General features: G+C 45.6%; 2 protein-coding genes and 1 pseudogene across 3 annotated transcripts; 1 reads left to right on the top strand and 2 right to left on the bottom strand.

The window, feature by feature from the left end:
* Positions 1-5,102: 5,102 nt before the first annotated feature.
* On the top strand, positions 5,103-10,550 carry qpctla (glutaminyl-peptide cyclotransferase-like a). 2 transcript variants are annotated; one of them, XM_029673143.2, is made up of 7 exons: positions 5,103-6,012; positions 6,235-6,345; positions 6,510-6,803; positions 7,526-7,687; positions 7,753-7,852; positions 7,945-8,061; positions 9,349-10,550. In XM_029673143.2, the coding sequence occupies exons 1-7, from the start codon at positions 5,800-5,802 to the stop codon at positions 9,492-9,494; spliced, it is 1,143 nt and encodes a 380-aa protein (XP_029529003.1). In that variant the 5' UTR covers positions 5,103-5,799; the 3' UTR covers positions 9,495-10,550. The 2 variants fall into 2 exon arrangements, with proteins under 2 accessions (XP_029529003.1, XP_029529002.1); XM_029673142.2 differs by having other exon boundaries at positions 5,104-6,012; positions 6,199-6,345.
* Positions 10,541-12,183, bottom strand: LOC115137096 (homeobox protein six1a-like; annotated as a pseudogene).
* A 359-nt stretch (positions 12,184-12,542) lies between these two features.
* On the bottom strand, positions 12,543-22,615 carry LOC115137094 (homeobox protein SIX5-like). Its single transcript, XM_029673141.2, is given in 4 exon segments — positions 12,543-16,822; positions 19,049-19,546; positions 19,549-20,504; positions 21,860-22,615. Coding segments are annotated over 4 exon segments (2,838 nt in total). The 5' UTR covers positions 22,552-22,615; the 3' UTR covers positions 12,543-16,130.
* Positions 22,616-27,356: the final 4,741 nt, after the last annotated feature.

Genomic DNA, 27,356 nt, shown 5'->3' with positions numbered 1-27,356 from the left:
CCTAAGACGATAACATAGCATGGCAGCAACACATGAAAACACAGCATGGTAGCAAGACAACATAGTACAAACATTATTGCGCACAGACAACAAAAAGGGCAAGACAACAATACATCACGCAAAGCAGCCACAACTGTCACTAAGAGTGTCCATGATTGAGTCTTTGACGTAAGAGATTGAGATAAAACTGTCCAGTTTGAGTGTTTGCAGCTCATTCCAGTCGCTAGCTGCAGCAAACTGAAAAGAGGAGCGACCCAGGGATGTGTGCGCTTCGGTGACCTTTAACAGAAAGTAACTGTCAGAACAGGTGTTGTATGTGGAGGATGAGGGCTGCAGTAGGTATCTCAGATAGGGGGGAGTGAGGCCTAAGAGGGTTTTATAAATAAGCATCAACCAGTGGGTCTTGCGACAGGTATACAGAGATGACCAGTTTACAGAGGAGTATAGAGTGCAGTGATGTGCCCTATAAGGAGCATTGGTGGCAAATCTGATGGCCGAATGGTAAAGAACATCTAGCTGCTCGAGGGCACCCTTACCGGTCAATCTATAAATTGTCTCTGTAGTCTAGCATGGATATGATGGTCATCTGAATCAGTGTTAGTTTGACAGCTGGGGTGAAAGAGGAGTGATTACGATAGAAGAAACCAAGTCTAGATTTAACAGAGGGAATCATTTAGTCTAGACTTAGCCTGCAGCTGTGATATGTGCTGAGAGAAGGACAGTGTACCATCTAGCCATACTCCCAAGTACGTGTATGAGGTACCTCAAGCTCTAAACCCTCAGAGGTAGTAATCACACCTGTGTGGAAAGGGGTATTCTTATTACCAAACTACATGACCTCTGTTTTGGAGGTGTTCAGAACAGGGTTAAGGGCAGAGAAAGCTTGTTGGACACTAAGAAACCTTTGTTGTAGAGTGTTTAACACCAACGGAGTATAAGACTATCATCTGCATATAAATGGATGAAAGAGCTTCCTACTGCTTGAGCTATGTTGTAAATTGAGAAGAGCGTGGGACCTATGAATGAGCCTTGGGGTACTCCTTTGGTGACAGGCAGTGACTGAGACAGTAGATGTTCTGACTTTATACACTGCTCTCTTTGAGAGAGGTAGTTAGCAAACCTGGCCAAAGACCCCTCAGAGACACCAATACTCGTTAGCCGGTCCACAAGAATGGAATGGTCTACCATATCAAAAGCACAACACTGCTTAGAATCAAGGGCAATTGTGATGTCATGTAGGACCTTTTAAGGTTGCAGTGACAGATTCATAACCTGAGCGGAAACCAGATTGCGTACCAGAGAGAATACTATAGACGTCAAGAAAGCCAGTCAGTTGATTATTGACAAGTTTTTCCAACACTTTGATAAACAGGGCAAAATAGAAATTAGCCTACAATAGTTAGGATCAGCCTGATCTCCCCCTTTAAATAAAGGATGCTCTGTGGCTGCCCTCCAAGCAATGGGAACCTCCCAAGAGAGGTTAAAAAGGTCAGAGATAGGGCCTCCCGGGTGGCGCAGTGGTCTAGGGAACTCTATGTTCGCGCCCAGGCTCTGTCGCAAAAAAACAAAACAAGCATCTATAGATTGGTGATGATCGGGGCAGCAACCTTAAAGAAGAAACATTGGGGTCAAGTTTAAAGAGCTCCTTTAGCACCTCGGACTCAGTGACCGCCTGCAGGGAGAAACTTTGTAGTGGGGCAGAGGAAAAAGAGGGAGGGGCATCGGGGATAGTCGCATTAGAAGGGGTGGGAGATGAGGAAATGTTGGACAGGCAAGGAGGTATGGCAGAGTCAAAAATAAATCCTGACAATGCAGTGGTGATTAAAGAGTTCAGCCATGTGCTCCTTGTCAGTAACAACCGCATCATCAATATTAAGGGACATAGGTAGGAGGAGGGTTTTTCCAGGTCTTTAACCGTTTCCAGAACTTTTTGGGGTTAGACCCACAGAGAGAACTGCTCCTTAAAGTAACTAACTTTGGCCTTCCGGATAGCCTGAGTGCACTTATTGCTCATTTGCCTGAACCAGAGCCAGTCAGCCTGAGTATGCGTGTTCCTGAGCCTTTCGCCAAAGTATATTCTTGAGGTGGAGTAAGTCTGCCAGATCACGGTCCAACCATAGGCTAAACCTGTTTTTAATTCTCATTTTCTTTATGGAAATATTAAAAAAGAAGGTCCAAGCTTCTTCAACAGAGGAAATCATGCTGAATCTATACCTCTTTACAGAGGCCAGGTCATGAAGGAAGGCTTGCTCAGAGTTTTTTAGCAAGCATCTATGACAAATCAGGACAGGATGTTTCACTGAGGAGCCATTACGAACACGGGCTGTAAAACAGTCATCACTAAGGTCATTACAGAAAACACCAGACTGATACCTGTCAGGATTATTTGTGAGGATAACATCAAGGAGAGTAGCCTTTTCTTGGGGTTTGGAGTCATATCTTGAGGGATTTGTAATAATCTGAGAAAGATTTAGGGAGTCCCATTGCTTTAGGACTTGGTCAGGTGGTTTAAGCATGTCCCAGTTTAGGTCACCTGGCAGGACAAATTCAGACTTAGTGTAAGGGGCCAGGAGAGAGCTTAGGGCATGCCACTCCACCACCTTTGGAAGATCTCTCTTGCCGAAAAAAGGTTATAACCAGAAAGGTTAACATCAGTATTCAAAACACTCTTTCTCAACCACTTCTCTGTAATGACCAACGCATCTGGATTGGAGCTGTGAACCCACACTTTCAATTGATCAATTTTAGGTAAAAAGCTTCTAGTGTTATCGTGCAGAAATCAGTAAAGCAGATATCAGAGCACAAATCAAAATTGGGTAGCAACAGTAGATGGGCCAGCGTGTACTGTACATTTCCAGATCAATCAGCAGTAATACAATCAAGGCACGGCAGAGGACATGGAGAGCTCTTCAGTGTTGATTTATAACATTTGAATGTGCATTAGATGACAAGATCATATTGTACAGCAATTTCATCAAGTAACATGACTACAAAGCCGGGGAGAGTTGGTTAGAATAGGATGGGAGGCCAAGAGTCCATGTAACCAAAGTCCTGAGTGTGGGAACAAACAGTCTGTCCCATGGTTGGGTAAACAAGCAAGTTCATGGTCAACAATGCATGCAGGAGTCATAAGGCAAATAGCATAAAGCACAAGAGAAAAATATAACGAATCAGAGTCACTTGCCCCAACAGTGCGTTTGTGCTGCATTTTTAAAATGCATTTCTTATTTCACCTTTATTTAACCAGGTAGGCAAGTTGAGAACAAGTTCTCCTTTCCAACTGTGACCTGGCCAAGATAAAGCAAAGCAGTTCGACACATATAACAACACAGAGTTACACATGGAGTAAAACAAACATACAGTCAATAATACAGTAGAAAAATAAGTCTATATACGATGTGAGCAAATGAGGTAAGATAAGGGAGGTAAGGGCAATAAATAGGCCATGGTGACTAAGTAAATACAATATAGCAATTAAAACACTGGAATGGTAGATTTGACAGTAGATGAGTTTGCAAAGTAGAAATACTGGGGTGCAAAGGAGCTAAATTAATAAATACAGTAGGGGAAAAGGTAGTTGTTTGGGCTATTTATAGATGGGCTATGTACAGGTGCAGTGATCTGTGAGCTGCTCTGACAGCTGGTGCTTAAAGCTAGTGAGGGAGATAAGTGCTTCCAGTTTTAGATTTTTGTAGTTCGTTCCAGTCATTGGCAGCAGAGACCTGGAAGGAGAGGCGGCCAAAGTAGTAATTGGCTTTGGGGGTGACAAGTGAGATATACCTGCTGGAACACGTGCTACGGGTGAGTGCTGCTATGGTGACCAGCGAGCGAAGATAAGGCGGGACTTTACCTAGCACGGTCTTGTAGACCTGGAACCAGTGGGTTTGGCAACGAGTATGAAGCGAGGGCCAGCCAACGAGAGCGTACAGGTCACAGTGGTGGGTAGTATATGGGGCTTTGGTGACAAAACAGATGGCACTGTGATAGACTGCATCCAATTTGTTGAGTAGGGTGTTGGAGGCTATTTTGTAAATGACATCGCCGAAGTCGAGGATCGGCTTCGGCAATCTAGATTTAACTTTGGATTGGAGATGTTTTATGTGAGTCTGGAAGGAGAGTTTACAGTCTAACCAGACACCTAGGTATTTGTAGTTGTCCACATATTCTAAGTCAGAGTAGTGATGCTGGACAGGCAGGCAGGTGCAGGCAGCGATCGGTTGAAGAGCATGCATTTAGTTTGACTTGTATTTAAGAGCAGTTGGAGGCCACGGAAGGATAGTTGTATGGCATTGAAGCTCGTCTGGAGGGTTGTTAACACAGTGTCCAAAGAAGGGACAGAAGTATACAGAATGGTGTCGTCTGCGTAGAGGTGGATCAGAGACTCACCAGCAGCAAGGGCGGCATCATTGATGTATACAGAGAAGAGAGTCGGCCCAAGAATTGAACCCTGTGGCATCCCCATAGAGACTGCCAGAGGCCTGAACAACAGGCCCTCAGATTTGACACACTGAACTCTGTCGGAGAAGTAGTTGGTGAACCAGGCGAGGCAATCATTTGAGAAACCAAGGCTGTTGAGTCTGCTGATGAGAATGTGGTGATTGACAGAGTCAATTTAACTATTTGATGACATGAACAGGTTTTGTTTGTACTTGTGCATGTGACCTGAGGCATACAATGCATCTACTGAATCCTCAAATGAAACCCTGAATGGAACCAAATGGAACAATAATGTCATTGGATAGAAGCGGCAACAACGTAACGGGCACGTTCCTCTGGCTCAGACACTGCATGCATTAACCAATGGTCATCGACCTTCAGATTGCTCTAACATATGAACAAAACTATAAACGCAACATGCAACAATTTCAACGATTTTACTGAGTTAAAGTTCATATGAGGAAATCAGTCAATTGAAATAAATGCATTAGGCCCTAATCTATGGATTTCACATGACTTGGAATACAGATATGCATCTGTTGGTCACAGATACCTTCACAAATATTTATGTTCAGTAGTTAGCTAGCTGATGCGTTAAATACCTATCGATGCTTAGTAAGAGAGCTGTCAGACGGGGACTGCGCCTTTAAAATAAGCCCTTGCCTCGTCACTGTCAACGAAAACCCGGAAATCAGGCACCAAAAAAAGCAAGTTGTGTTGCGTTATCAGTGGATTCGATTACTTCAGTTGGGTGAGAAGCTACAGAAGTTACAAACCACGTTAGTTGCTGTATCTACCTATTGAAAATAAAAGCCGAAATCAGGTGTAAGACATTTGAGGACAACGGATTTTAGATAAGGAAGAGTAGCCTAACCATCGATAGATTCATGATATCGATAAATGTTCAACTCCAATGAAGCAAACCTAAGGATGACACTAGACTGATCGGATACCGAGGATAGATCATAACAGGCCTCATTGAAAGATGGGTTTGGCATGTAGAAGTACATGTTACCATGAAAGAGTAGAGTATAATTTGTATAAATGCCAAGGGGGGCTTAGGGTAGCCTAGATACTATTATTTAGGAGTCGAGGTAGGGCGTTGCAAATACAAGCTATAACAATACTATTATAAAATAAATGTGCAACGTCTGGTGCAATACTGCGAAAACTTCAAAATAAGACGCTAAGCTGAATTGCGGACTCTATCTAACCACATAATAGGTGGTTTCACTGTAAGTTCAGTTCGGGGACTGACACGTAGCTGTAGATCGGGCCAACAGGGACCGAGCAGCTGCGGTGAGTTTCAGTTATAGAGATACGGGTCTTTTTCGTTCTAACCGTGTTTTAGAAAGCTTTGTTATGTCGAGAACTAGTCGACGGTACAAGCCTTTGCAGGCGAATAACGGTGCTCTCCCTGGTTGCAACTCGGTTCGGATGCCCCGTGCTCGGGTACTGGTCTTCTGTCTCTTGGGTGTGCTGACTCTTGCTATGGTGTTGGGCTTATATTTGTCCAACGAAACAAGCAGCAACCGCAACAACAGAATCCCCGTCGTAGATTTGGCAAAAGACCGGGTAAGGAACTAAACTCAATCAATTACTGTACTATTTACAGTTGCGGTAGTGATTGTTGTTAAAGTACAGTTGGCACACAGAATGGTGTGGGTTTCAGTGATTCGAGGTTTGTTATTGTGTGTTCTATTCCATGAGTTCATCTCTTGCTCTCTCTCTACCACCCACCCACTCATTCCTCTGCTCCAGTTATCCCATAAGGCCAGTAAGTCTTCTCCATCCCAGGTGCGACGGCTGGTGTCCCAGGTAGACGGATCACGCCTGTGGGAGACTCACCTTAGGCCCATCCTCATTGAGAGACTCCCAGGAACCCTGGGAAGCCAGACCGTACGCCAAGTGAGTGGGTCCGGTCGACTAGGTGACAATAATAATAATAATAATGATGATGCATTTATATGGTTTCTCACAACACTTTCATGTAGGAAAGAGTATATCATTTCTAGTTAAAGATCAAACTAAATGCCTTGAGTTCACACCCTTTTCTCATTTCTTTATATCAGCACATCTCCTCCACCTTGTCCTCGCTCTCCGCTGGCTGGACAGTAGAACTCGACTCTTTCCTGTCGCCAACGCCTCGGGGTCAGGTCACTTTCTCCAACATCGTTGCGACCCTTGACCCTGGGGCCCCTCGCAGGCTGCTGCTGACCTGCCACTATGACTCCAAGGTCCTACCCCCGGACCCCCGCGTCCCGGAGAGGGTGTTCCTGGGGGCCAGCGACTCAGCGGTGCCCTGTGCCATGATCCTGGAGCTGGCTTCTGCCTTGGACGCCCAGCTCAAAGCTCTCAATCAGCAGGTACCATGTCCATCAGTTTATTTCCCGGGACTGCATTTTAGATCTATTTATCAGTTTAGTCAGTATAAGAGATTTTGAGATAAACAGTCAAATGTTCAAGCAGACCTGTCCCAAGATGGCAGCAAACAAAATGCAGGAGCACAATGTGTTATCGGGCATTGTGGTCACAACCACACATCTGATTTCCCCGCTTAGAATATATATATATATTTTTTTTTTTTTACATAACATGAGAACCATTAAGGCCAGCAGGCAGTTTACTCAGATAAACAGAATAAAATACTGCAATGGAAAGAACATAGAACTGGTGAGGGAGACAGAGTGAGGTGAGATGCTGAGTAGTTGGGTTTCTCTCCCTACTCTCTATCCCCTCCTCTCTCTCTCTCTCTCTCTCTGCAGTGTAGAATATAAAAGTGCTGACTGTAGCCTTGCAGAGAGCAGCCCTGTTTTTAGCAGCAGACTTCATCCTCTGTTTAGCAGTGTCCCCCCCCAGAGACTAACTTTGGTAGTCAGAAATACACGCAACCACACACAACCGAACTGCGACATCACTGCAGCCTCACACAAAAGAAAATAAACTGCAAGAGTGACGTTGTTGGGAATTGAGATGTGATGAAATGACATTGCCTTGGTGTTTACTTGGCACAGAGCAGAACATTCTCACCACTGTCTCAATCTAATGCAATTAAACCCTACCTCCACCCTCTGTCTCTGTGCTGTAGGCATCTGCTGTAACCCTCCAGCTAGTGTTTTTTGACGGAGAGGAGTCGTTTGAGGAGTGGACAGCAACAGACTCTCTCTATGGATCAAGGCACCTGGCAGAGCGCATGGCACACACACCCCACCCACTAGGCTCCACACACACCAACCTGCTGCAGGCTGTGGTAAGACACCTTTGTGTGCACATTAAAATATGGCATCCACTCACTCTCACCTCTGTCCATTTTAGGATCTCTTTGTTCTACTGGACCTGCTTGGTGGTCCAGACCCTTTGATTGTAAATCACTTTGACAACACTGCCCGCTGGTTTGACCGTCTCATCGCTGCAGGTAACATACACACCCCAGGGAGGGCCAGTTCCCTTATTGACGTTGTCTTTCTTCACTCTGTGCTTTAACTCTCCTCCATCCATCCCTCTCAGAGAAGAGGCTGCACAGGCAGGGTCTGTTGACCTCTCACCCCTCTGAGCAGACCTACTTCAGGAAGGACGTGTACCTGGGCCCTGTGCAGGACGACCACATCCCCTTCCTACATAAAGGTGGGAGGGTGTGCTCATATACAGACAAACTGACATACAGTCGTGGCCAAACGTTTTGAGAATGAAACAAAAATATTACTTTTCAAAGTCTGCTGCCTCAGTTTGTATGATGGTCAATTTGCATATACTCTAGAATTTTGTATAGAGTGATCAGATTAATTGCAAAGTCCCTCTTTGCCATGCAAATGAACTGAATCCCCCAAAAGAACATTTCCACTGCATTTCAGCCCTGCCACAAAAGGACCAGCTGACATCATGTCAGTGATTCCCTCGTTAACACAGGAGGGAGTGTTGACGAGGATAAGGCTGGAGATCACAGTCATGCTGATTGAGTTCAAATAACAAACTGGAAGCTTCAAAAGGATAGCGGTGCTAGGATTCATTGTTCTTCCTCTCAACCATGGTTACCTGCTAGGAAACACGTACCATCATCATTGCTTTGCACAAAAAGGGCTTCACAGGCAAGGATATTGCTGCCAGTAAGATTGCACCTAAATCAACAATTTATCGGATCATCAAGAAGAGTGGTTCAATTGTTGTGAAGAAGGCTTCAGGTCGCCCAAGAAAAAGTATTTTTCTGATGAATCCCCTTTCCCTTTGTTTGGGGCATCTGGAAAAAAGCTTGCCAACAAAGCTTGCCCTGCCAACAGTAAAGCGTCCTGAGACCATTCATGTGTGGGGTTGCTTCTCAGCCAAGGAGGTGGGCTCACTCATAATTTTGCCTAAGAACACAGCCATGAATAAAGAATGGTACCAACACATCCTCTGAGAGCAACTTCTCCCAACCATCCAGGGACAGTTTGGTGACGAACAATGCCTTTTCCAGCATGAATGGAGCACCTTGCCATAAGGCAAAAGTGATAACCAATTGGCTCGGGGAACAAAACATTGATATTTTGGCCAGAACTCCCCAGACCTTAATCCCATTGAGAACTTGTGGTCAATCCTCAAGAGGCGGGTGGACAAACAAAAACCCACAAATTCTGACAACCGTCAAGCATTGATTATGCAAGAATGGGCTGCCAACAGTCAGGATGTGGCCCAGAGGTTAATTAACAGCATGCCAGGGCAGATTGCAGAAGTCTTGGAAAAAGGGTCATACTTCAGTATTCCATAGTAACATCTGACAAAATATCTAAAGACAATGAAGCAAACATTGTGGAAATAAATGTGTCAACTTTTGGCCACGACTGTACTATCACAACACTTCGTCGCCTCGGCTGATGGGATTTTGTCTTAAGAAATCATTTAAATCCTGCAATTCTTCTTTCTTTCACACCAACTCAGGTGTTCCTGTGCTTCATGTCATTGCCACCCCCTTCCCCCCGTTCTGGCACACGCTGGATGACACGGAGGAGAACATGCACCGACCCACAGTGGAAAACCTGACCAAGATTCTGGCTGTGTTCCTGGCTGAGTACCTGGGCTTTTAACCACACCTGGACCCACCATTGGACTGGTCCCATAACCCGAGAACCAACAGATTACATGGGACACCTTTTAACCACAGTGTAGGAAATACAGACAGGGGTTTGGGGCAGTTTTGCCCTGACGTTGCAAAAGACTAGGAGAGATAATGTTCCTCTGTCACTGGACAGGTTCTATCCACTGAAACCAACACTCATAGACACATTGATCTGAGAGCAGAACTACCATAAAGTGACCCTGCTGGATGTAGGCAGCTTGTATCACAGAAAAACCTTGATGGTACATGTTCATGAAAAATAACTGGAAGAGGCCTTTGTGGATTTGAATATTCTCATCGCGTCGTTTTTTGTTGTTGTAAAGTCTTAAGGTAACGCTAACCTAATCTTTTCTTTTATGCTATATGGTCCTCTGTTGTGATTTTCCAACACTCAGTGAATATCAGACTAGACTTGATTTCATGCCATAAGCTCGTTGAGCTGACATTGACGGTTGTATTCACAGAGCATGGCAGTGACCGATAAACTTGAACATAACAATGCAATGAATGACATTGAAATGGTTGTCCCATCACTGGATATCTTCTGTATGCATTTACCTCTCCCCAAGAGGTTTCCGGCCCAGGCTTGGTTTAGCATGTCATCTGTCTCACATCTTACCAGAGTGCCGACTTCAATCAGAGAAGGTGCTGGGCGAAAATAAGCTGGATAAGAACACAGCAGAATCAAAAGCGTCAGTCCGAATCTAAATAGGCCAGATTGCCTCTGCGGGAGGCAGGCAGCTTGCGTGCACACTGGATGATGTTGTTTAAGCTCAGTGAATAGGAATCATCTCACACCCGTCCCTATGGGACATACAGTGGGAGAGGCTGTGTGCTTGTCCTGGCTGTACTAACATTTGGCCGTGGTTTCTCTCAGCTGCAACCTGGGTTGTGTTCAGGAAGCATGATATGGGAGCACGTTTTTTTTTTAAACCATATTGTTTATTCCCAAATGCTTCAAGTGCTTGTCAATGATTAGGTCTGATGACAGATTTGTGTTTTCAATTAAACTATTTAAAAAATGTTTTTGCTTTTGACTTTGATTTAACACAACCTACAGTTTTCGGTACAGGGTATCATGAAACTACGCTACTCAAAAGATTGAATGGTCTTACATACATTTCTGTCAGGACAAGTGAATCGTGCCTATGAAGTGAGCCTACTATGCATGATGGCTCAGGTAGTGAAGAGATTCAGAGTTGTCCCCCACCCATATGGCTCAGTAGTGGGGGCTGTGAGGGGTTGGGGGCAGGAGAAGAGAGGACTGGGGCTGCCTGGAGGTGAACGTCCATTGTCAGAGAAGGGGTAGGCCTTTGGGTATGCTGCTCCTGGGGTTCTGTTGGAGCCAAGAGGTGGTCCACAACCTTTCTGTTCCCTAAGAGGAGAGAGAGAGCACGTCAGTTCCCTGGTTGTGCCAGAAGAGGGCAGTGGTCGTCCACTGCAAAGCTGTTAGCTAAATGAGAAATCATGCAGTCCTCAATAGAAACTAAAGGAGGGATGAACATTTAGAAACCCCTTTAGAACTATTTCTCATGAAATGAATTAGAAGGAGAAAGTGAAGACTCACCCGGTAGTACCGTGAGCTGCTCGGTCTCGTTGCCGTCTGTTCTTGAACCAGTTGCTCACCTGGGTGGCGGTGAGACCGGTGGCGGCCGCAAGCGCTCGTTTCTCACGTGGTGAAGGGTAGGGTTTACAGTAATACCACTCCCACAGCACACTCCGGGATTTCTCCTGTAAAGAGGAACGTTAACCTCGGATTTATGAAACAAGTAGGTTAATGATTTAAAGTTCATGGTAGCAGTAAGAGGCCTCTGCTCCTCATCTCCTTCCCTTCATCTGCACTGATATGAGGGACGTTACAGCCATCATACTGCTTTGACCGGTACTGTGAAGACAGGTGTTTAGTGCATTTGAAGCAGACTGAGTGTAACACACTTTAGGCTTAATATCCAGGTAGAAAGTCCCTTTTGTCTTGACATACCCCATCTTGACACCACAAGGGCTAAACTCAAGATACAAACACCTAATGCATTACAGACAGCTTAATTATGGACCAGGTCCCAGGGACATTTCGTTTTACAAGAAGCAAAAATGCTGAGGCAGTATAATGATTAAATATAGTATTAATATCTGCTCAAACAAACCTAGCAGATTTCATTCACTGTACCTTGAAGCAGTAGCTGGTCTCCTCTCCATCCCAGATGGTTCTTGGCAGGGGAAACTTACGGCGTATGCGGTACTTCCCCACAGCCCCAAGGGGGCGCCCTCTCTGGCACTCGGCCTCCAGGTAGTGTGCCCTCAGCCAGAGCTGCTGCAGCAGGGGGTGGCTGCGATTGGAGAAATGGAAGCTCTCCAGGAGGGCGTAGAGGTCCGAGAAGCGCCCCAGATGGAAGGCCACGGCAGCCCGCGCCTTCAGGATGCTCTCCAGACCCCCCGGGCAAGAGGAGGTAGAGGGGGGAAGAGTGTGGAGGAAGTCAGTCAAGCGCTCCATGCGTCCGCTCTGCAGAAGGACCTCGCACATACACGCCACCTGTTCTACCGAGAAGACCATCGCCATGGAGATGGAGCCCATGCACACCAAGAGGTCAAAAGGTTAGTTAGCTTACCTCTGTGACCTTTCACAACTCTCTCAGTGAAGGGAAATGTTTTAGAGAGAGCTGCTGTTGGGTGAATAAGTCTGTGTGAACGTGTGTGTGTGTATATATATATCCTTATCCATACCCGGTCCCGCCCTGGCAATGTTGAACTCACAGGTAACCTGAGAGTATGGGGGTTACAAAAACAGTCACACACCGGATTGTACTCAGTTGTGTACCCATTCATCCAGATTGAACACAATCATGCTTTCTAACAAGAGTATTTAAATCTAATTTACAAACCAAATTGCAAAAGCACTTCTAAAATGTGATTTGGTAGTGTAAGCACTCAATAGTTTGATCCCTTGACCCCTACGAATCTCACATGGAGATTTAAATAGAGAAGCGTTCACATTTACAAAATTCACCCAAAACAAATGTATTCTAAATGTAGTTTATTAGAATCACAATAAAACTGTATATAAAAAATAAAATAACTTTAAGTACAAAACCAACCTCTCAAAAGAGGACAAAACAGACGTTTAAAAATATCTAATAGTCCCTTTACACGCTATTAAAAAGTACATTAAAAAAAAAAATCATATCTTTGGATAACTCAGCTGAAGGTTGTGTGTGTGCGCACACGTGTCTGTGCGTGTAGGAGATTGTGCACAAACAGCCTTTGGAGCACCACACACTAAAAGAGAAAAACCACTACATGTAGACAAGGGTTGGGCTCATGGATAAACAAAACACACACAAACACACACTCCTTTAGTGTCCAACTCATGCACAGTATCGTATACAAAAACCGCTCCGAACCAACAAAAAAAGTCCAAACACCAAAAAAACTTGCAACATTCCTTTGGCACATGAATGCTACAGGTATTAACATCCTATTCAGATTGTACGTGTATAATATCATTTGAGAAGTGGTGATGTCATCATTATCTACAGTAGTGGCCAAAAGTTGAGAATGACACATTAAGTCTGCTGACTCAGTTTGTATGATGGAAATTTGCATATACTCCAGAATGTTATGAAGAGTGATCAGATGAATTGCAATTAATTGCAAAGTCCCTATTTGCCATGCAAATTAACTGAATCCCCCAAAATAACATTTCCACTGCATTTCAGCCCTGCCACAAAATGACCATTCTCTCATTAACACAGGTGTGAGTGTTGACAAGGCTGGAGATCACTCTGTCATGCTGATTGAGTTTGAATAACAGACTGTAAGCTTCAAATGGAGGGTGGTGCTTGGAATCATTGTTCTTCCTCTGTCAATCATTGTTACCTGCAAGGAAACATGTGGCGTCATCATTGCTTTGCACAAAAAGGGCTTCACAGACAAGGATAATGCTGCCAGTAAGATTGCACCTAAATCAACCATTTATCGGATCATCAAGAACTTCAAGGAGAGTGGTTCAATTGTTGTGAAGAAGGCTTCAGAGCACCAAAGAAAGTCCAGCAAGCCCCAGGACCGTCTCCTAAAGTTGATTCAGCTGCAGGATCGGGGCACCACCAGTACAGAGCTTGCTCAAAAATGGCAGCAGGCAGGTGTGAGTGCATTTGCATGCACAATGAGGCGAAGACTTGGAGGATGGCCTGGTGTCAAGAAGGGCAGCAAAGAAGCCACTTCTCTCCAGGAAAAACATCAGGGACAGACTGATATTCTGCAAAAGGTACAGGAATTAGACTGCTGAGGACTGGGGTAAAGTCATTTTTTCTGATGAATCCCCTTTCCGATTGTTTGGTGCATCTGGAAAAAAGCTTGTCCGGAGAAGACAAGGTGAGCGCTACCATCAGTCCTGTGTCATGCCAACAGTAAAGCATTCTGAGACCATTCATGTGTGCAGATTGCAGAGGTCTTGAAAAAGAACAGTCAACACTGCAAATATTGACTCTTTGTATCAACTGCATCTAATTGTCAATAAAAGCCTTTGACACTGATGAAATGCTTGTAATTATACTTCAGTATTCCACAGTAACATCTGACAAAAATATCTAAAAGACACTGAAGCAGCAAACCTGGTGAAAATTAATGTGTCATTCTCTCAACTTTTGGCCACGACTGTACACATTATTCTGAGACTGTACAACCAGCCAGCCCCTGGGAAGGTCCATTGATGCTTTTTCCTTTGTCCAATTTCCACATGGACGGCTCGTTTTTTCATTCAAAGCTACTACTTGAAAATGATTGATACATGCTTTAAATACACAAGAAACAAAAACATACAGTTGGGAGTGACACTGAAGAGTAGTGTTGTTGTACCGTTGGCCAGAGAACTAATTGCTATTTGTGCTGTGGTTATGGAGAGATGGTGAGTATTTTAAAGTTTATGGCGAGAACATCTGCACCACGTCTCGCTGGATAGCATTCCATTCTAGGAGTCCTGTCGCCTGCTCTCAGGGCTTCATGACTCACTGTTGCTGATATCAGTATAAACAGAGGCTGCCTGAAACTTAACCAGCTGATTATGACCTATCCCGTCCCCTTTCAGAACAGTGAGCGCAATTAGTCAAGAACAGAGAAAAGGCAGCAGGTTTTCAGAATAGAATTTGGCCATCGCCAAAAGACGTAAAACATGACAAGGACGAAAATGTGCAAAACGTACAGCGAGATCTCAATGGTTATTATGTCATGGTAGGCGTTAAGTCACGCTAAACGAGCAACTGCCGCGCAACGGAGTACTAGATTACGTTTCTCTGGAGTTCAAAAGGGTTATCACAAAACTCACATTCAACATCAATGTGGGAAGTAGCTTGTGTCAATGGTGCTTACATTTTGTGAAGAGTAGAACACATTCTTCACTTTGAAGATAAAAAGGCAAGAAAACTGGCCCGCCAACCTCAGCAACTGGATAATAAGGCACTTACTAGGTCTAGATCAAACCCATACAACTAATATAAGAACACAATATTATTATTTTGTGTCATTCATAGACGCAATATACAATGTAGTGTACGATTGTGGCGCATTCAACTGGAAATATCCAACAATGTGATCAGGCGTTTTGTAGTGCACGCACATGAGATTTCATAGTGTATAAAAAGGCTGTCTTTAATAAAAGCTTGGTCTATCCCAATTAGACTTGCTTACATACTGCTTGTAATACATGTCATATCTGTGTCACATGGTCAAATTTACACGAGGAACATGCATTGATTGCATAGAGTAAAAAAACAAACGAACAAAGAAATCTCAGGGGACTCCCATTTCCTCCTACATACCTCAGATGCGATAGTGCTTGGCATTTATACCAAAATGTCGTTAAATGATGAGCTGGCGCCCTTGATGCGGTGACACTGCTGACCAGTTTTGACAGAGAGGGGTACACAGTCCATCGCAATGCTAGAAGTCCGGGGTCTCTGGTGCCACTGTCAGTCCACTCTCTGTAGCCTTCACCGAGGCCAAACCGTGCAATACTCGGCAGCACTCAAAACTACACCAGCACTAGAGAGAGCAGCTATGCAGAACCACCAACTCAACAGGACTGAACGCTCGTCAATGTCTGCATTTGACTGTGTTTAGAGACTTAAGACAGAGCCTGGCCGTGGCATACTGCTCAACCAACACCACATACAAAACCCAAGGCATTCATTCCCTTGTAGTCCAAATAGTCTTGGCTGAAACGGACGTCTGTGCACGAAAGTAGCAATGTCCTTACAAATAAACGTTGTGCTCTGACTGGACACAGGAAGGGCTCTGGGCTTATGGAAGGCAGATGAGTGCTTAAATTGTGGCGACTAAGCAGTGGACAGTTGAGTAACACAAATCAGGGAATAGGCTAGCCTGTATGAAAGGCCATCCTCCAGGTCATTCCGCGTTGCATACAATCAGCCTATCCCATGACGGTTTATCCAAAGGATCATCGGCAGAGGATTTATTTAGTCAAAGCACCTTTCTCTTACGAGCCTGTCCACTCCTCAATGCAAACCTAGCCAGGGGAGCACTGAGGTCAGACAAACAAAACCTTCCAGATTGTTCTGTAACAGTTTGTGGTGGTGTGGGCTGGGGGACTGGATTACAGCCCCAACCCATCATCCACAGGGACTGATTGTAGCTGGGTGAGGATCTTGGGGTCTCCATCCATCTCCACTGGGTCCCCCAACGGCGAACCCCTGTCCACATCCTGTTCTGGAGAGGTGCTGCCTAGTAGCAGGGCCTCGCCTCCAGGTAGGTCCAGCAGAGGCGGGTCCTCGGGCAGATCTCCCTTCCCACGGACGTCAAACATAGTTAGGCTGGCAGAGGTGGAGAGGGGGACAGGGCTCCAGGTGGTGTGGGAGAGCTGAGTGGTGGGGGTCACTCCGCTGCACATGGGGCTGAGGGAGAGCATGCTCTCTGGGGTGAGGGCATTGGGAGGAGTGTGGGTGGCAGAAAGGTCCAGGGTGTGTGGGGAGGTGGTGGAGATGGGCTGGTTGGTGGGGACACCCATCTCAGGAGTGCAGTAGAGCGGAGAGGAGTTGATGAAGCAGAGGGGGGACGTCTGGAGGGTGTTGGACGTTGGGACGGAGGTGGAGACTGGGAGGAGGGTAGGTGTAGGTTGGATGACAGGGTTGAGGGTGAGTCCAGGGCCTACTCCGTTGATGTGGTGGTTAGAAGCCTCAGGGACGGATTTCATGGGCAGGCTGCCGAACTGGATGCCAGCTGGGATAGTTAGGATCAGCTTGCCGTTCTGGTAACTCAGGATGGGGCTTCCACCATAGAGGAGATTCCCTACAGGACAGAGGAGAGGTGTAAGTAGAGGAATTAGTAGGGAAGTAGTAGTGGGAAATATGTTAGCATTTCATCAACCAACAATGACATAGCTATATTTTCCCTAAAAAACAAATGACTCAGTAATGTCAGACACCCAGAGAAGACTGACTGCCAATAGCACAGTAGGAGGCCATTCTCTTGCTAGAACAAAAAGACACCTCTTGTTGCGTACCGACGAACTTGACGTTCTTCACGACTTGAATCTGAGACAATCAGAGAGCACGAACCCCCTGTAGGGAAGCCAAAAAGACAACTCTGGGTAGCTGCAGTTCAACATGGCAACCGGAGTATGGACGAGTGGATGTGTCGAAAAAGAGTGGGTGTATGGTAAGAGAATCGGCTAATTGGGCAGATTTGTTGCCACTAAAGACCATTTCGCGTGGCTGATTGGGCTGCACGACGAGTCGATAAGCCAGAGACCAGTGCACCGGTGTTGTATGGACATGCCAGCCAACCTGAGACCTGCCCATGATACCACGGTCGTGTCACCAGCAGTAGCTAAAGTGGCTACTTTTTTCCCCTCCCATGATCTTATTTTAATTAGGATAGTAACCTACACATGGTATAACTAATATTGATAACCATCTAGATGTCACCTTGAAACATGCACATACAGTCCAGATCAGGGGTATTCAACTCTTACCCTATGAGATCTGGAGCCTGATAGTTTTCTTTTCTACCTGATAATTAATTGCACACACCTGATGTCCCAGGTCTAAAAATCAGTCCCTGATTAGAGGGGAGCAATGAAAACATGCAGTGGAACTGGCTTCGAGGTCCAGGGACCTAGGTAATGGGGAGGGCATAAACAGCAACAACACCGGGACGCAGTGCCCTTTGCTCCCGCTTGACAAGCATTACTGTCCGGCAATGGCGTGGGAAGTAGCTCCCTAGTATCAGGTTGACAGTCACAGTAAGCATGCGCATACAACGCATGAGGTACACCCATCACCAGTAGGTAGAATTCAGGTAGAATTGAAAATATACAATTAATGTAGAACTGCCAGTGAAATACTACTCAGATTCATCCTCTAGCTTCAAAACAGAAGTCCAAACTCTCGCGATAGCGTAGCTCAATCTACGGTAGTTGTGGGGTAAGGAACGGAAGTAAAAAAATAAAATAAAAACACCACTCAATCAAAAAACCGTCTAACCTATAGCAGAGCACTTCACACACCCACTACTTTCCTTAACACACCCACACTCCAGTCGCCAAATTGGGATGCAGCTCCCACCTGCTCCGAAAAAGGAGGATCAACAGAAGACAAGGAAAAAAGGGCACCTTTTCCTGGTGACATCAATCCCACGTTAGCTTGCTAACTGAGCCAGGCAGTCACACAACACTTCATATGAAACACATTGGGTGGTAAAGTGCAGCACAATGCACATAACACTAGCTGCTTTACCAAGCTAGCTAGCACTTTATCATGACTCTCAGTTCCATTACACAGCTGCATGGCTCTGTACAAAACTGCTATAGTAAATGTACTGTATCTTTTTGATTTGAAGGACTCTTTCTCGCTGATGAAATACAAGGGTCATATATTTCAAAAAGCCATATTGCAAGCGATGATTAATGACATTTCTAAACCTTAAAACACAGTGCCCGGGATTGTAGTTCACAAAGTATTCGTAGGTGAAGCAAATGGCTGACAACTAAGGAGAAGCCAGAATGCCACCTAGAGTTTGTGAACTAGCCATCTAGCAAGATGATGAATAATTCACTTTCCACTATCCCATACTGCCAGTGCCAGTTCCATTGCTAGCTAACATTAGCTAAACAGTTAGGATAACCATTTGCCAGTTAGCCCAAAGCTAGCTAGCTACTGCACTGATTGTTGGCAGCTAACAGTCCGCTACTTCATTCAAAAACAAATCCATGTTGATTTAATGACCTATAATGTTGCTAGCTACTTAAGTTATCTAGTTGTTACTAGCCAGATGGCCACATGGGCTTTCTACAAATTCTAGCTAGCTAGCAATAAAATTAGCAAACCTTGATAGTTAGCTAACATTAGCTATCAAGCAAAAGCCAAACAAAGCTTAAAGCTACTGCCACCTTGTGGCCTGGATTATTTTAACGATCTGATCAGCGGTTGATCGGTATGATGTGAACAACAAAAAGTTGAATGCCGACAGTACCAATCGTCAGTCAGTCACCCGTGTGTCCAAGTCTTAAATTACCTGGCGAGGCGGAGGGGAGCTGAATGACCCCAGAGTTGAGGAGCTGGACACCAGGAGCCCTGCTGGTCGGGGGGCCTACAGTCTGGAGGGGTCCCAGCTGGTTTATCCTGAAGGGCCCCTGAGTCATCCCACCTCCAGGGGCCGAGGTTAGGATCTGGAAGGCTCCACCAGATCCAGATAGAGAAGGGGTGGACGGGCCCACCTGAGGGAAGGAGAGTTGTCCCGTGGAGGAGACAGGCACCAGCTGGGGCAGGGAGAGGGGAACCAACTGGCCTGGGATTGTCTCTTTGGACTGAGAGATGATCTGGTGATGGCCTAGTGGGGACTGGATCTGGGTCAGAGTGGGGATGGAAGCAGAGGTCTGTTCACCCAGCTGGAGTGTGAGTCCCTGGGGGAGCTGTCCGTTGGGGAGCTGGGAAAGGGAGAGGATGGTGGTTCCCTCTCCCAACGTAGAGGAACTAGTATGATGCTGGGGGAGGGGTTGGGCGAGGCGGGGGCGATGTTCAGAGTCTGGTGGGCCTGGAACTGGGAGAGGGTGCCCTGGGGGAGAGAGGAGGTGAGGGGGGACACAGGGATTAACTGGGGACACTGGGACACCTGGCCTCCAGGTGTGTGTTGGACCAGTTGGGATACAGGGACACCCTGGATGGAGGGCACCACCTGAGGCAGGGAGAATACCTGTGGGGTGGAGTAGCTGTAGGAGGACACCACCTGGCAGATGGAGCTGGAGGGGGTGAGCTGAGAACCAGCCGTGGCAAACACCACATACTCCCCCTGCTGGCTGGGGAGGCCCACTACAGGGCTGGAGATGACCACGCCCGGAGAGGATATAGAGACCGGAAGGGTGAGGGTGTCGGAGAGGCAGCCATTTTGAGTCAGAACCAGGGAGGAAAGGGAGGTGGGGGAGAATGTTGAGGGGGAAGACAAGGAGGAAGGAGAGACTGTCTGGATGTCCTCGGCTTTGAAAACCATCCCCTCTGGGACATTGATGAAGTCCAGGGTGGGGATGGTTGAGGGGTTCGTCAGGCTTACATTGTCCGTCTTAAGATCCTCTGTCAGAGGGAGGGAGATGGCAGAGCTGGGCTGGGCCTCCATGGCCATAACCCCCTGGCCCTCAAGACCCATATCCTCACTGCTCTTGGATATGACCTGCGCTCCATTGAAGAGCAGAGGTGAGTTAGCCGATATGGGGCTGAGGGTAACCGTGTGACCATCGCTCAGGGTCAGCCCGTTGATGATGACGCCACCCCCTGCCCCGGAGATCAGGGAGCCCCCGTTGATGAGTAAGGGGTGGGAGGCGGTGAGGAACCCACCTGCCCCGTTGAGGAAGAGCTGGCCTCCAGTGCTGCAGGGGGTGCCAGAGAGGGAGATGGAGGCTGTGGAGCCCACAATGTCCTCTGGTTTGTCTGAGATGTCATCACCCTCATCGTCTGTGCTGTGGTTACCATCGGACTCACTGACAAAACACAGGGGAGGAGCAGAGGAGAAAGATAGGGTGAGTGAACCGTGGGGTGAGTGAGACAATGAACAGAGACAGCATATGGAAGATGGGGGAGTAGGCAAGGATTGCATGATAGATGGAATGGAAAAAGAGGAGAAAGGGATTTGAATGTTACAACACACAACATAAGGTCAATAACAGTCTGTGAATCTCCTTTGATCCTATGGTTTACACAGTATGTGATGTGTATGTCCTCAACTATCCTGGTGCACTAAAGCAGTATGGTTAACACAGTCCCCCAGCCGCCCACTGCCCATAGAAGAAGATAGAGACAGGACTGCATGGGGGATGATCGGCATTCTTCTTTTTAAAATGTTTTTATCTCGCCACACACACACACCTTCCTCTCTACACATGGGAATAAAGTACATCAACAACTGACACATTGAAAACCCAATTTCCTGTGTAGCTGTGTTGCATTTAAGCTGCCAACTTCCCTGGCCAAAGCGAGTGTACTGTAGCCTGTAGTCCTGCAGTAAAATAAAACAACGTTTTTGGGGTTTAAAATGTGCACAGGAGAGCTGAAGACATTTTAAAGGTTTTAGATATATTTCCTCCTTTTGTTTCCCAGCATCAACACCATTTCCTCTATGTTCGCTCCCGCTCCCCCAGCGGTGCAGAGCATCCGCAGCGCGCCGAGGTCCGTCGGGAGACTTTGCCGTGCAGGATTTCAGGAAACTTGAGCCACAATGGGCGCCCGGATCTCACATTTCACAACAAAGCAACATGCTCTTGCTCCCAATCGTGCTCTCTAAGACATGTGTGGTGTTATCACTGTCAAAGAGTTCATGCGCAGATTGATGTAGTTACTGCAGGGATTGATGGAATTTGATTGAAAATATGCTGAACATTAACCGTAGTTGAGATCAACCGCACAGTCGAGCCCATTATTTAGAAAAGTCTGCATTACATAGAACATGTTTGGAACACTAAAATAACATTGCCGCTGACAGATCCATTTAGGTAAGAATTGGTTACCACGTTAGCCTACTTTCTAGCGCTCACTCCTACTCATATGAGCAGGATAATCTCGGTTAACATTGTTTATTTGTGTCAAATTAAATTAAATATTAGAACAGCGTGTGTGTGCGGTGTACAGCAGTATAGGCTATATTAACTCCCATAGTCTGCCTGCCTCTAACAATAAACAACTATGCAAATGACACTACATACAAACGTTTGATTTGATTTTAAGAGGAACCATTTTGACATTGATCTTTGACATGCAATCGTGTATGAAACGTTATTTCAAATAAAGTGTTTCATGGGGTACGTGGTTACAAGATGTATAAAACGAATGCATAGCCTACCTTTTGCTGTTGGTACCGGACGGGGTTCGGTCTCTCTGCCGTCGGTTCTTGAACCAATTGCTAACTTGCGTGAGGGAGAGTCCAGTCACTTTGGCCAAGTTTTTCTTCTCGTCTGGAGTGGGATACCTGTTGCCTTTGTAACACTCTTTCAGTGCATTGCGAGACTTCTCTTTGAAACAATACACAGTCTCCTCTCCATCCCAGATTGTTTTCGGCAGGGGAAACTTCTTCCGAAGCCGATACTTGTCCACGGCGCCCAGGCTACGACCTCGGGACCTCTCCGCCTCCTTGTAGCGCGCCTGCAAGTAGAGGTCCTGCAGGAACCCATGGTTGCTGGGGTGGAAGTCGTGGCTTTCCAATATTGCGTACAGCTCCTTGAATTCTTCCCGGTGGAAAGCGACCAGTGCCTGGGCCTTGAGCAGCGTCTCGTTGCCACGTAGCAGCTCCGCCGAAGGAGGGATGGTTGATAGGAATCTCCACAGGCGATCCACATTGCCCGCCTGTAGAAGGGCTTCGCACAGACATGCTACTTGATCTGTCGAAAAGCTGAGCGCCGAGTTCTGGAAAGTTTTGAGCAATTGTTCTGAAACTTCATCCGGATCCGTCTCCTCTTTTACCAGAGCGGCCTCTTGGGTAGACTCCTCCGTGCTATTCTCGGATTGTTCTGCAGACTCCAAAGACAAGGAAGCCATTTTTAGTTTGAACTTTTTTCTTTTAGTTCCTCCTCCCTCCCCTGCACGCTCTCTCTCTCTTCTATTCTCCGTGGACGAGTGTCTGCCACAGCTACACGCGTCACACACGCCCCTAACCTCGTCAATCTCCCATTCGAAGATTCATTATAGCACTCAGCACTGCCTGTTCAATACCTTTTTATTAGGCTACTGGTAGATAAATGTTATTGCTTAATTCAAGATTGAACATTCACATTATTTTGTTGACAATCTGATGTTATCAGATTGTACTAAATAGGCCTACAGCCTTCTTTTTTTTTCAGCAAACACTTTTCAGCCTGTCTACTGAGGATCAGGATTTGCTAGGGCCAGGCGATGTGGTGGGTAAGTATTCCAGATGAGCTGAATGCTGATTGGCTGACAGCTGTGGTATATTTAAGCAAATAGGCAAGGGGGGGGGGGGGTATATGGGAAATATACCACTGCTAAGGGCTGTGTCCAGGCAAGACGTATTGCTTCACATCTACAGTGCATTCGGAAAGTATTCAGACCCCTCCACTTTTCCCACACATTTTTTTTACGTTACAGCCTTATTCTAAAAGGTCAATATTTATTTCCCTCATCAATCTACACACAATACCCCATAATGACAAAATCAATTATTTATTTTTTGAAATGTTAGCAATGTGTATATAAAAAACAAAAACAGAAATAGCTTATTTACATAAGATTTCAGACCCTTTGCTATGAGACTCGAAATTGAGCTCAGGTGCAAGTGACTACCCATCACTCAGGGCAGGTGGGGCTCTGTTTTTACCACACAAAAAATAATATAAATTAAATCATTTCTTGTAAAAAAACAAAATATTATGTTGCCTGTTTGCATGTTATTTTGGCATTAATTACGTGTCACATATCAGCTTGCAAACAATGTAATGAAAAATATATACAGTTGAAGTCAGAAGTTTACATACACTTATGTTGGAGTTGTTAAGACTCGTTTTTCAACCACTCCACAAATTTCTTGTTAACAAACTATAGTTTTGGCAAGTCAGTTAGGACGTCTACTTGTGCATGACACGAGTAATTCTTCCAACATGTTTTAATAGACAGATTATTTCACTTATAATTTACCATATCACAATTCCAGTGGGTCAGAAGTTTACATACACTAAGTTGACTGTGCCGATTAACAGCTTGGAAAATTCCAGAAAATGATGTCATGGCTTTAGAAGCTTCTGACATCATCCGAGTCAATTGGAGGTGTACCTGTGGATGTATTTCAAGGCCTACCTTCAAACTCAGTGCATCTTTGCTTGACATCATGGGAAAATCTAAATAAATCAGCCAAGACCTCAGAAAAAAATTGTAGACCTCCACAAGTCTAGTTCATCCTTGGGAGCAATTTCCAAATGCCTGAAGGTACCATGTTGATCTGTACAAACAATAGTACGCAAGTATAAACACCATGGGACCACGCAGCCATCATACCGCTCAGGAAGGAGTCTCCTAGAGATTAACATACTTTGGTGTGAAAAGTGCAAGTCAATCCCAGAACAACAGCAAAGGACCTTGTGAAGATGCTGGAGGAAACTGGTACAAAAGTATCTATAGCCACAGTAAAACGAGTCCTATATCGATATAACCTGAAAGGCCGCTCAGCAAGGAATAAGCCACTGCTCCAAAACCACCATAAAAAAGCCAGACTACAGTTTGCAACTGCACATGGGGGCAAAGATCATACTTTTTGGAGAAATGTCCTCTGGTCTGATGTAACAAAAATAGAACTGTTTGGCAATAATGACCCTCTTTATGTTTGGAAGAAAAAGGTGGAGGCTTGCAAGCCAAAGAACACCATCCCAACCGTGAAGCACGGAGGTGGCAGCATCATGTTGTGGGGGTGCTTTGCTGCAGGAGGGACTGGTGCACTTCACAAAATAGATGGTGTCATGAGGGAGGAGAATTATGTGGATATATTGAAGCAACATCTCAAGACATCAGTTAGGAAGTTAAAGCTTGGTTGCAAATGGGTCTTCCAAATGGACAATGACCCCAAGCATACTTCCAAAGTTATGGAAAAATGGCTTAAGGACAACAAAGTCAAGGTATTGGAGTGGCCATCACAAAGCCCCTGACCTCAATCCTATAGAACATTTGTGGGCAGAACTGAAAAAGCATGTGCGAGCAAGGAGGCCTACAACACTGACTCAGTTACACCAGCTCTGTCAGGAGGAATCGGCCACAATTCACCCAACTTATTGTGGGAAGCTTGTGGAAGGCTACCCACAACATTTGACCCAAGTTAAACAATTTAAAGGCAATGCTACGAAATACTAATTGAGTGTATGTAAACTTCTGACCCACTGGGAATGCGATGAAAGAAATAAAAGCTGAAAAAAATCAGTCTCTCTACTATTATTCTGACATTTCACATTCTTAAAATAAAGTGGTGATCCTAACTGACCTAAGACAGGGAATTTTTACTCTGATTAAATTGTGAAAAAAATGAGTTTAAATGTATTTGGCTAAGGTGTATGTAAAATTCTGACTTCAACTGTATATAATTGAGTTAATAAAGCCTCCATACAAACATGCTTTCTTGAGTAGGGCAGCTCCAAAATCCAGGGTCTATTTTCACCTCTGAATCTCACCTACTGTTCTGACTTGGTGGTGCACATCCAGACTATAACCTGTTTTAGAGAAATGTAATCATAGAATATTGTAAAAGCTTTCGTTGTCTGCTTATATGCCCCATTTTTATATCCTACGTTTCTGACTTGGTGTACAGGGAGAACACTGTAAGAACGGCCCATGTTCTGCCGCTGTACATTTCAAAAGTGGTGAACAAATAAGTATATTGACTACGTCCGTCCTGGCTCGCTCATTAATGCCTTAATCGAAATTACGGATTGCCTCTTATCTGCTTGTCGTCCCCTTATGCCATAGTTTGTAGATCTCAATTGTCAGTAGAAACCACATTTGTTTAAGCAAGTCAGTCATATCAGTTTTTTTTAAAGGCAGTAAATGAGACTAAATTAACTGTTTCGCTGCCAGACAAGGCTTCGCTGATTCCCAGATGTAGCAGTGGTAAGGTGTAGAGACCGCTGTTAGGACTCTGCTGTGTTGGGACAGCTTTATGTAGGCAGCGAAGACAACACAGGAGTGGAGTCTCTGAATGTCCTTGAGTGGCCCAGCCAGAGCCCGGACTTGAACCCGATCGAACATCTCTGGAGAGACCTGAAAATAGCTGTGCAGCGACGCTCCCCATCCAACCTGACAGATCTTGAGAGGATCTGCAGAGAAGGATGGCAGAAACCCCCCAAATACAGGTATGCCAAGCTTGCAGTGTCATACCCAAGGAGACTCGCTGCCAAAGGTGCTTCAAGAAGGTACTGAATAAAGGGTCTGCATAATTATGTAAATGTGACATTTCAGAATTATATTTTTGCTTTGTCATTATGGGGTATTGTGTGCAGGTTGATGAGTAAACAAAACAATTTAATCAATTTTGGCTGGGCTCCCTGCCTGTGCCATTAAACCCCTACAACTCATCCAGAACGCCGCAGCCCGTCTGGTGTTCAACCTTCCCAAGTTCTCTCACGTCACCCCGCTCCTCCGCTCTCTCCACTGGCTTCCAGTTGAAGCTCGCATCCGCTACAAGACCATGGTGCTTGCCTACGGAGCTGTGAGGGGAACGGCACCTCAGTACCTCCAGGCTCTGATCAGGCCCTACACCCAAACAAGGGCACTGCGTTCATCCACCTCTGGCCTGCTCGCCTCCCTACCACTGAGGAAGTACAGTTCCCGCTCAGCCCAGTCAAAACTGTTCGCTGCTCTGGCCCCCCAATGATGGAACAAACTCCCTCACGACGCCAGGACAGCGGAGTCAATCACCACCTTCCGGAGACACCTGAAACCCCACCTCTTTAAGGAATACCTAGGATAGGATAAAGTAATCCCTCTCACCCCCCCCCCTTAAAAGATTTAGATGCACTACTGTTCCACTGGATGTCATAAGGTGAATGCACCAATTTGTAAGTCGCTCTGGATAAGAGCGTCTGCTAAATGACTTAAATGTAAATGTAAATGTAATTTTAGAATAAGGCTGTAACGTACCAAAATGTGGAAAAGTGTAGGAGTCTGAATACTTTCCAAATGCACTGTAGATGTGTCCATTTGTTTATTGATCTCAAAGTCTGTTGATTTCACATGAACAGTTGATTGAGCAGGATCAGCTCTTGCCATCTCTAAGATAGTTCTACTGGTGAACTCGGCCCTGCACCGCCTCTGTCTGTGTTCTGTTTGTTCTTTCTTTGCTGTGTGTTTAGACTTTGGATGGTTGATAGTTGTCTCTCCAGTTCCTCAGCGGGCATCTGAATGGGCACCTGGTGTTGTTTCTTTATGCAAATACTCTCAGTGCAACACACACACATACACACCATGATGTGAATGTTTTAGAGTTAAAATCTGCAGAATTGTTATGTTCATTGAAAAGTGCCCATCATTCTGACAGTGGGGTTGGCACAAGAGCTAGTTTGTCTAAATAGAAGAATGTCAGACAATGTGCACATTTGTGACTTTTACAAGTTCCCCGGAGAATGAAGATTGTGACAAGGTGAGAGAGATGGTATGTGTGTGTGTGAGAGAGAGAGAGAGAGAGAAAGAGCTGTGACCTACTGTGAACAGCAGCACGTACACCTGGATGTGCAGACAGACAGAGTGTAATGAGGCAAGGCCAAACACCCCATCTCAGCTTGAAACAGGAATGTAAACTTTTCATCTGGGGGTGGGGGTAGTGGGGAAGCTGTCTGTCTTCTGGCTGCACC

This window comes from Oncorhynchus nerka, linkage group LG11, assembly GCF_034236695.1.
Source record: "Oncorhynchus nerka isolate Pitt River linkage group LG11, Oner_Uvic_2.0, whole genome shotgun sequence".
In the NCBI taxonomy this organism is placed as follows: Eukaryota; Metazoa; Chordata; class Actinopteri; order Salmoniformes; family Salmonidae; genus Oncorhynchus; species Oncorhynchus nerka.
Note: the sequence above shows the minus strand (reverse complement) of the source record. Positions and strands in the feature narration are given on the sequence as shown.

Coding starts and splice junctions, on each gene's coding strand:
- qpctla (XM_029673142.2), top strand. CDS start 5,800: ATGTCGAGAACTAGTCGACGGTACAAGCCTTTGCAGGCGAATAACGGT. Junction 6,804..7,525: donor TCAAAGCTCTCAATCAGCAG/GTACCATGTCCA, acceptor TCTGTGCTGTAG/GCATCTGCTGTAACCCTCCA. Junction 7,688..7,752: donor CCAACCTGCTGCAGGCTGTG/GTAAGACACCTT, acceptor TGTCCATTTTAG/GATCTCTTTGTTCTACTGGA.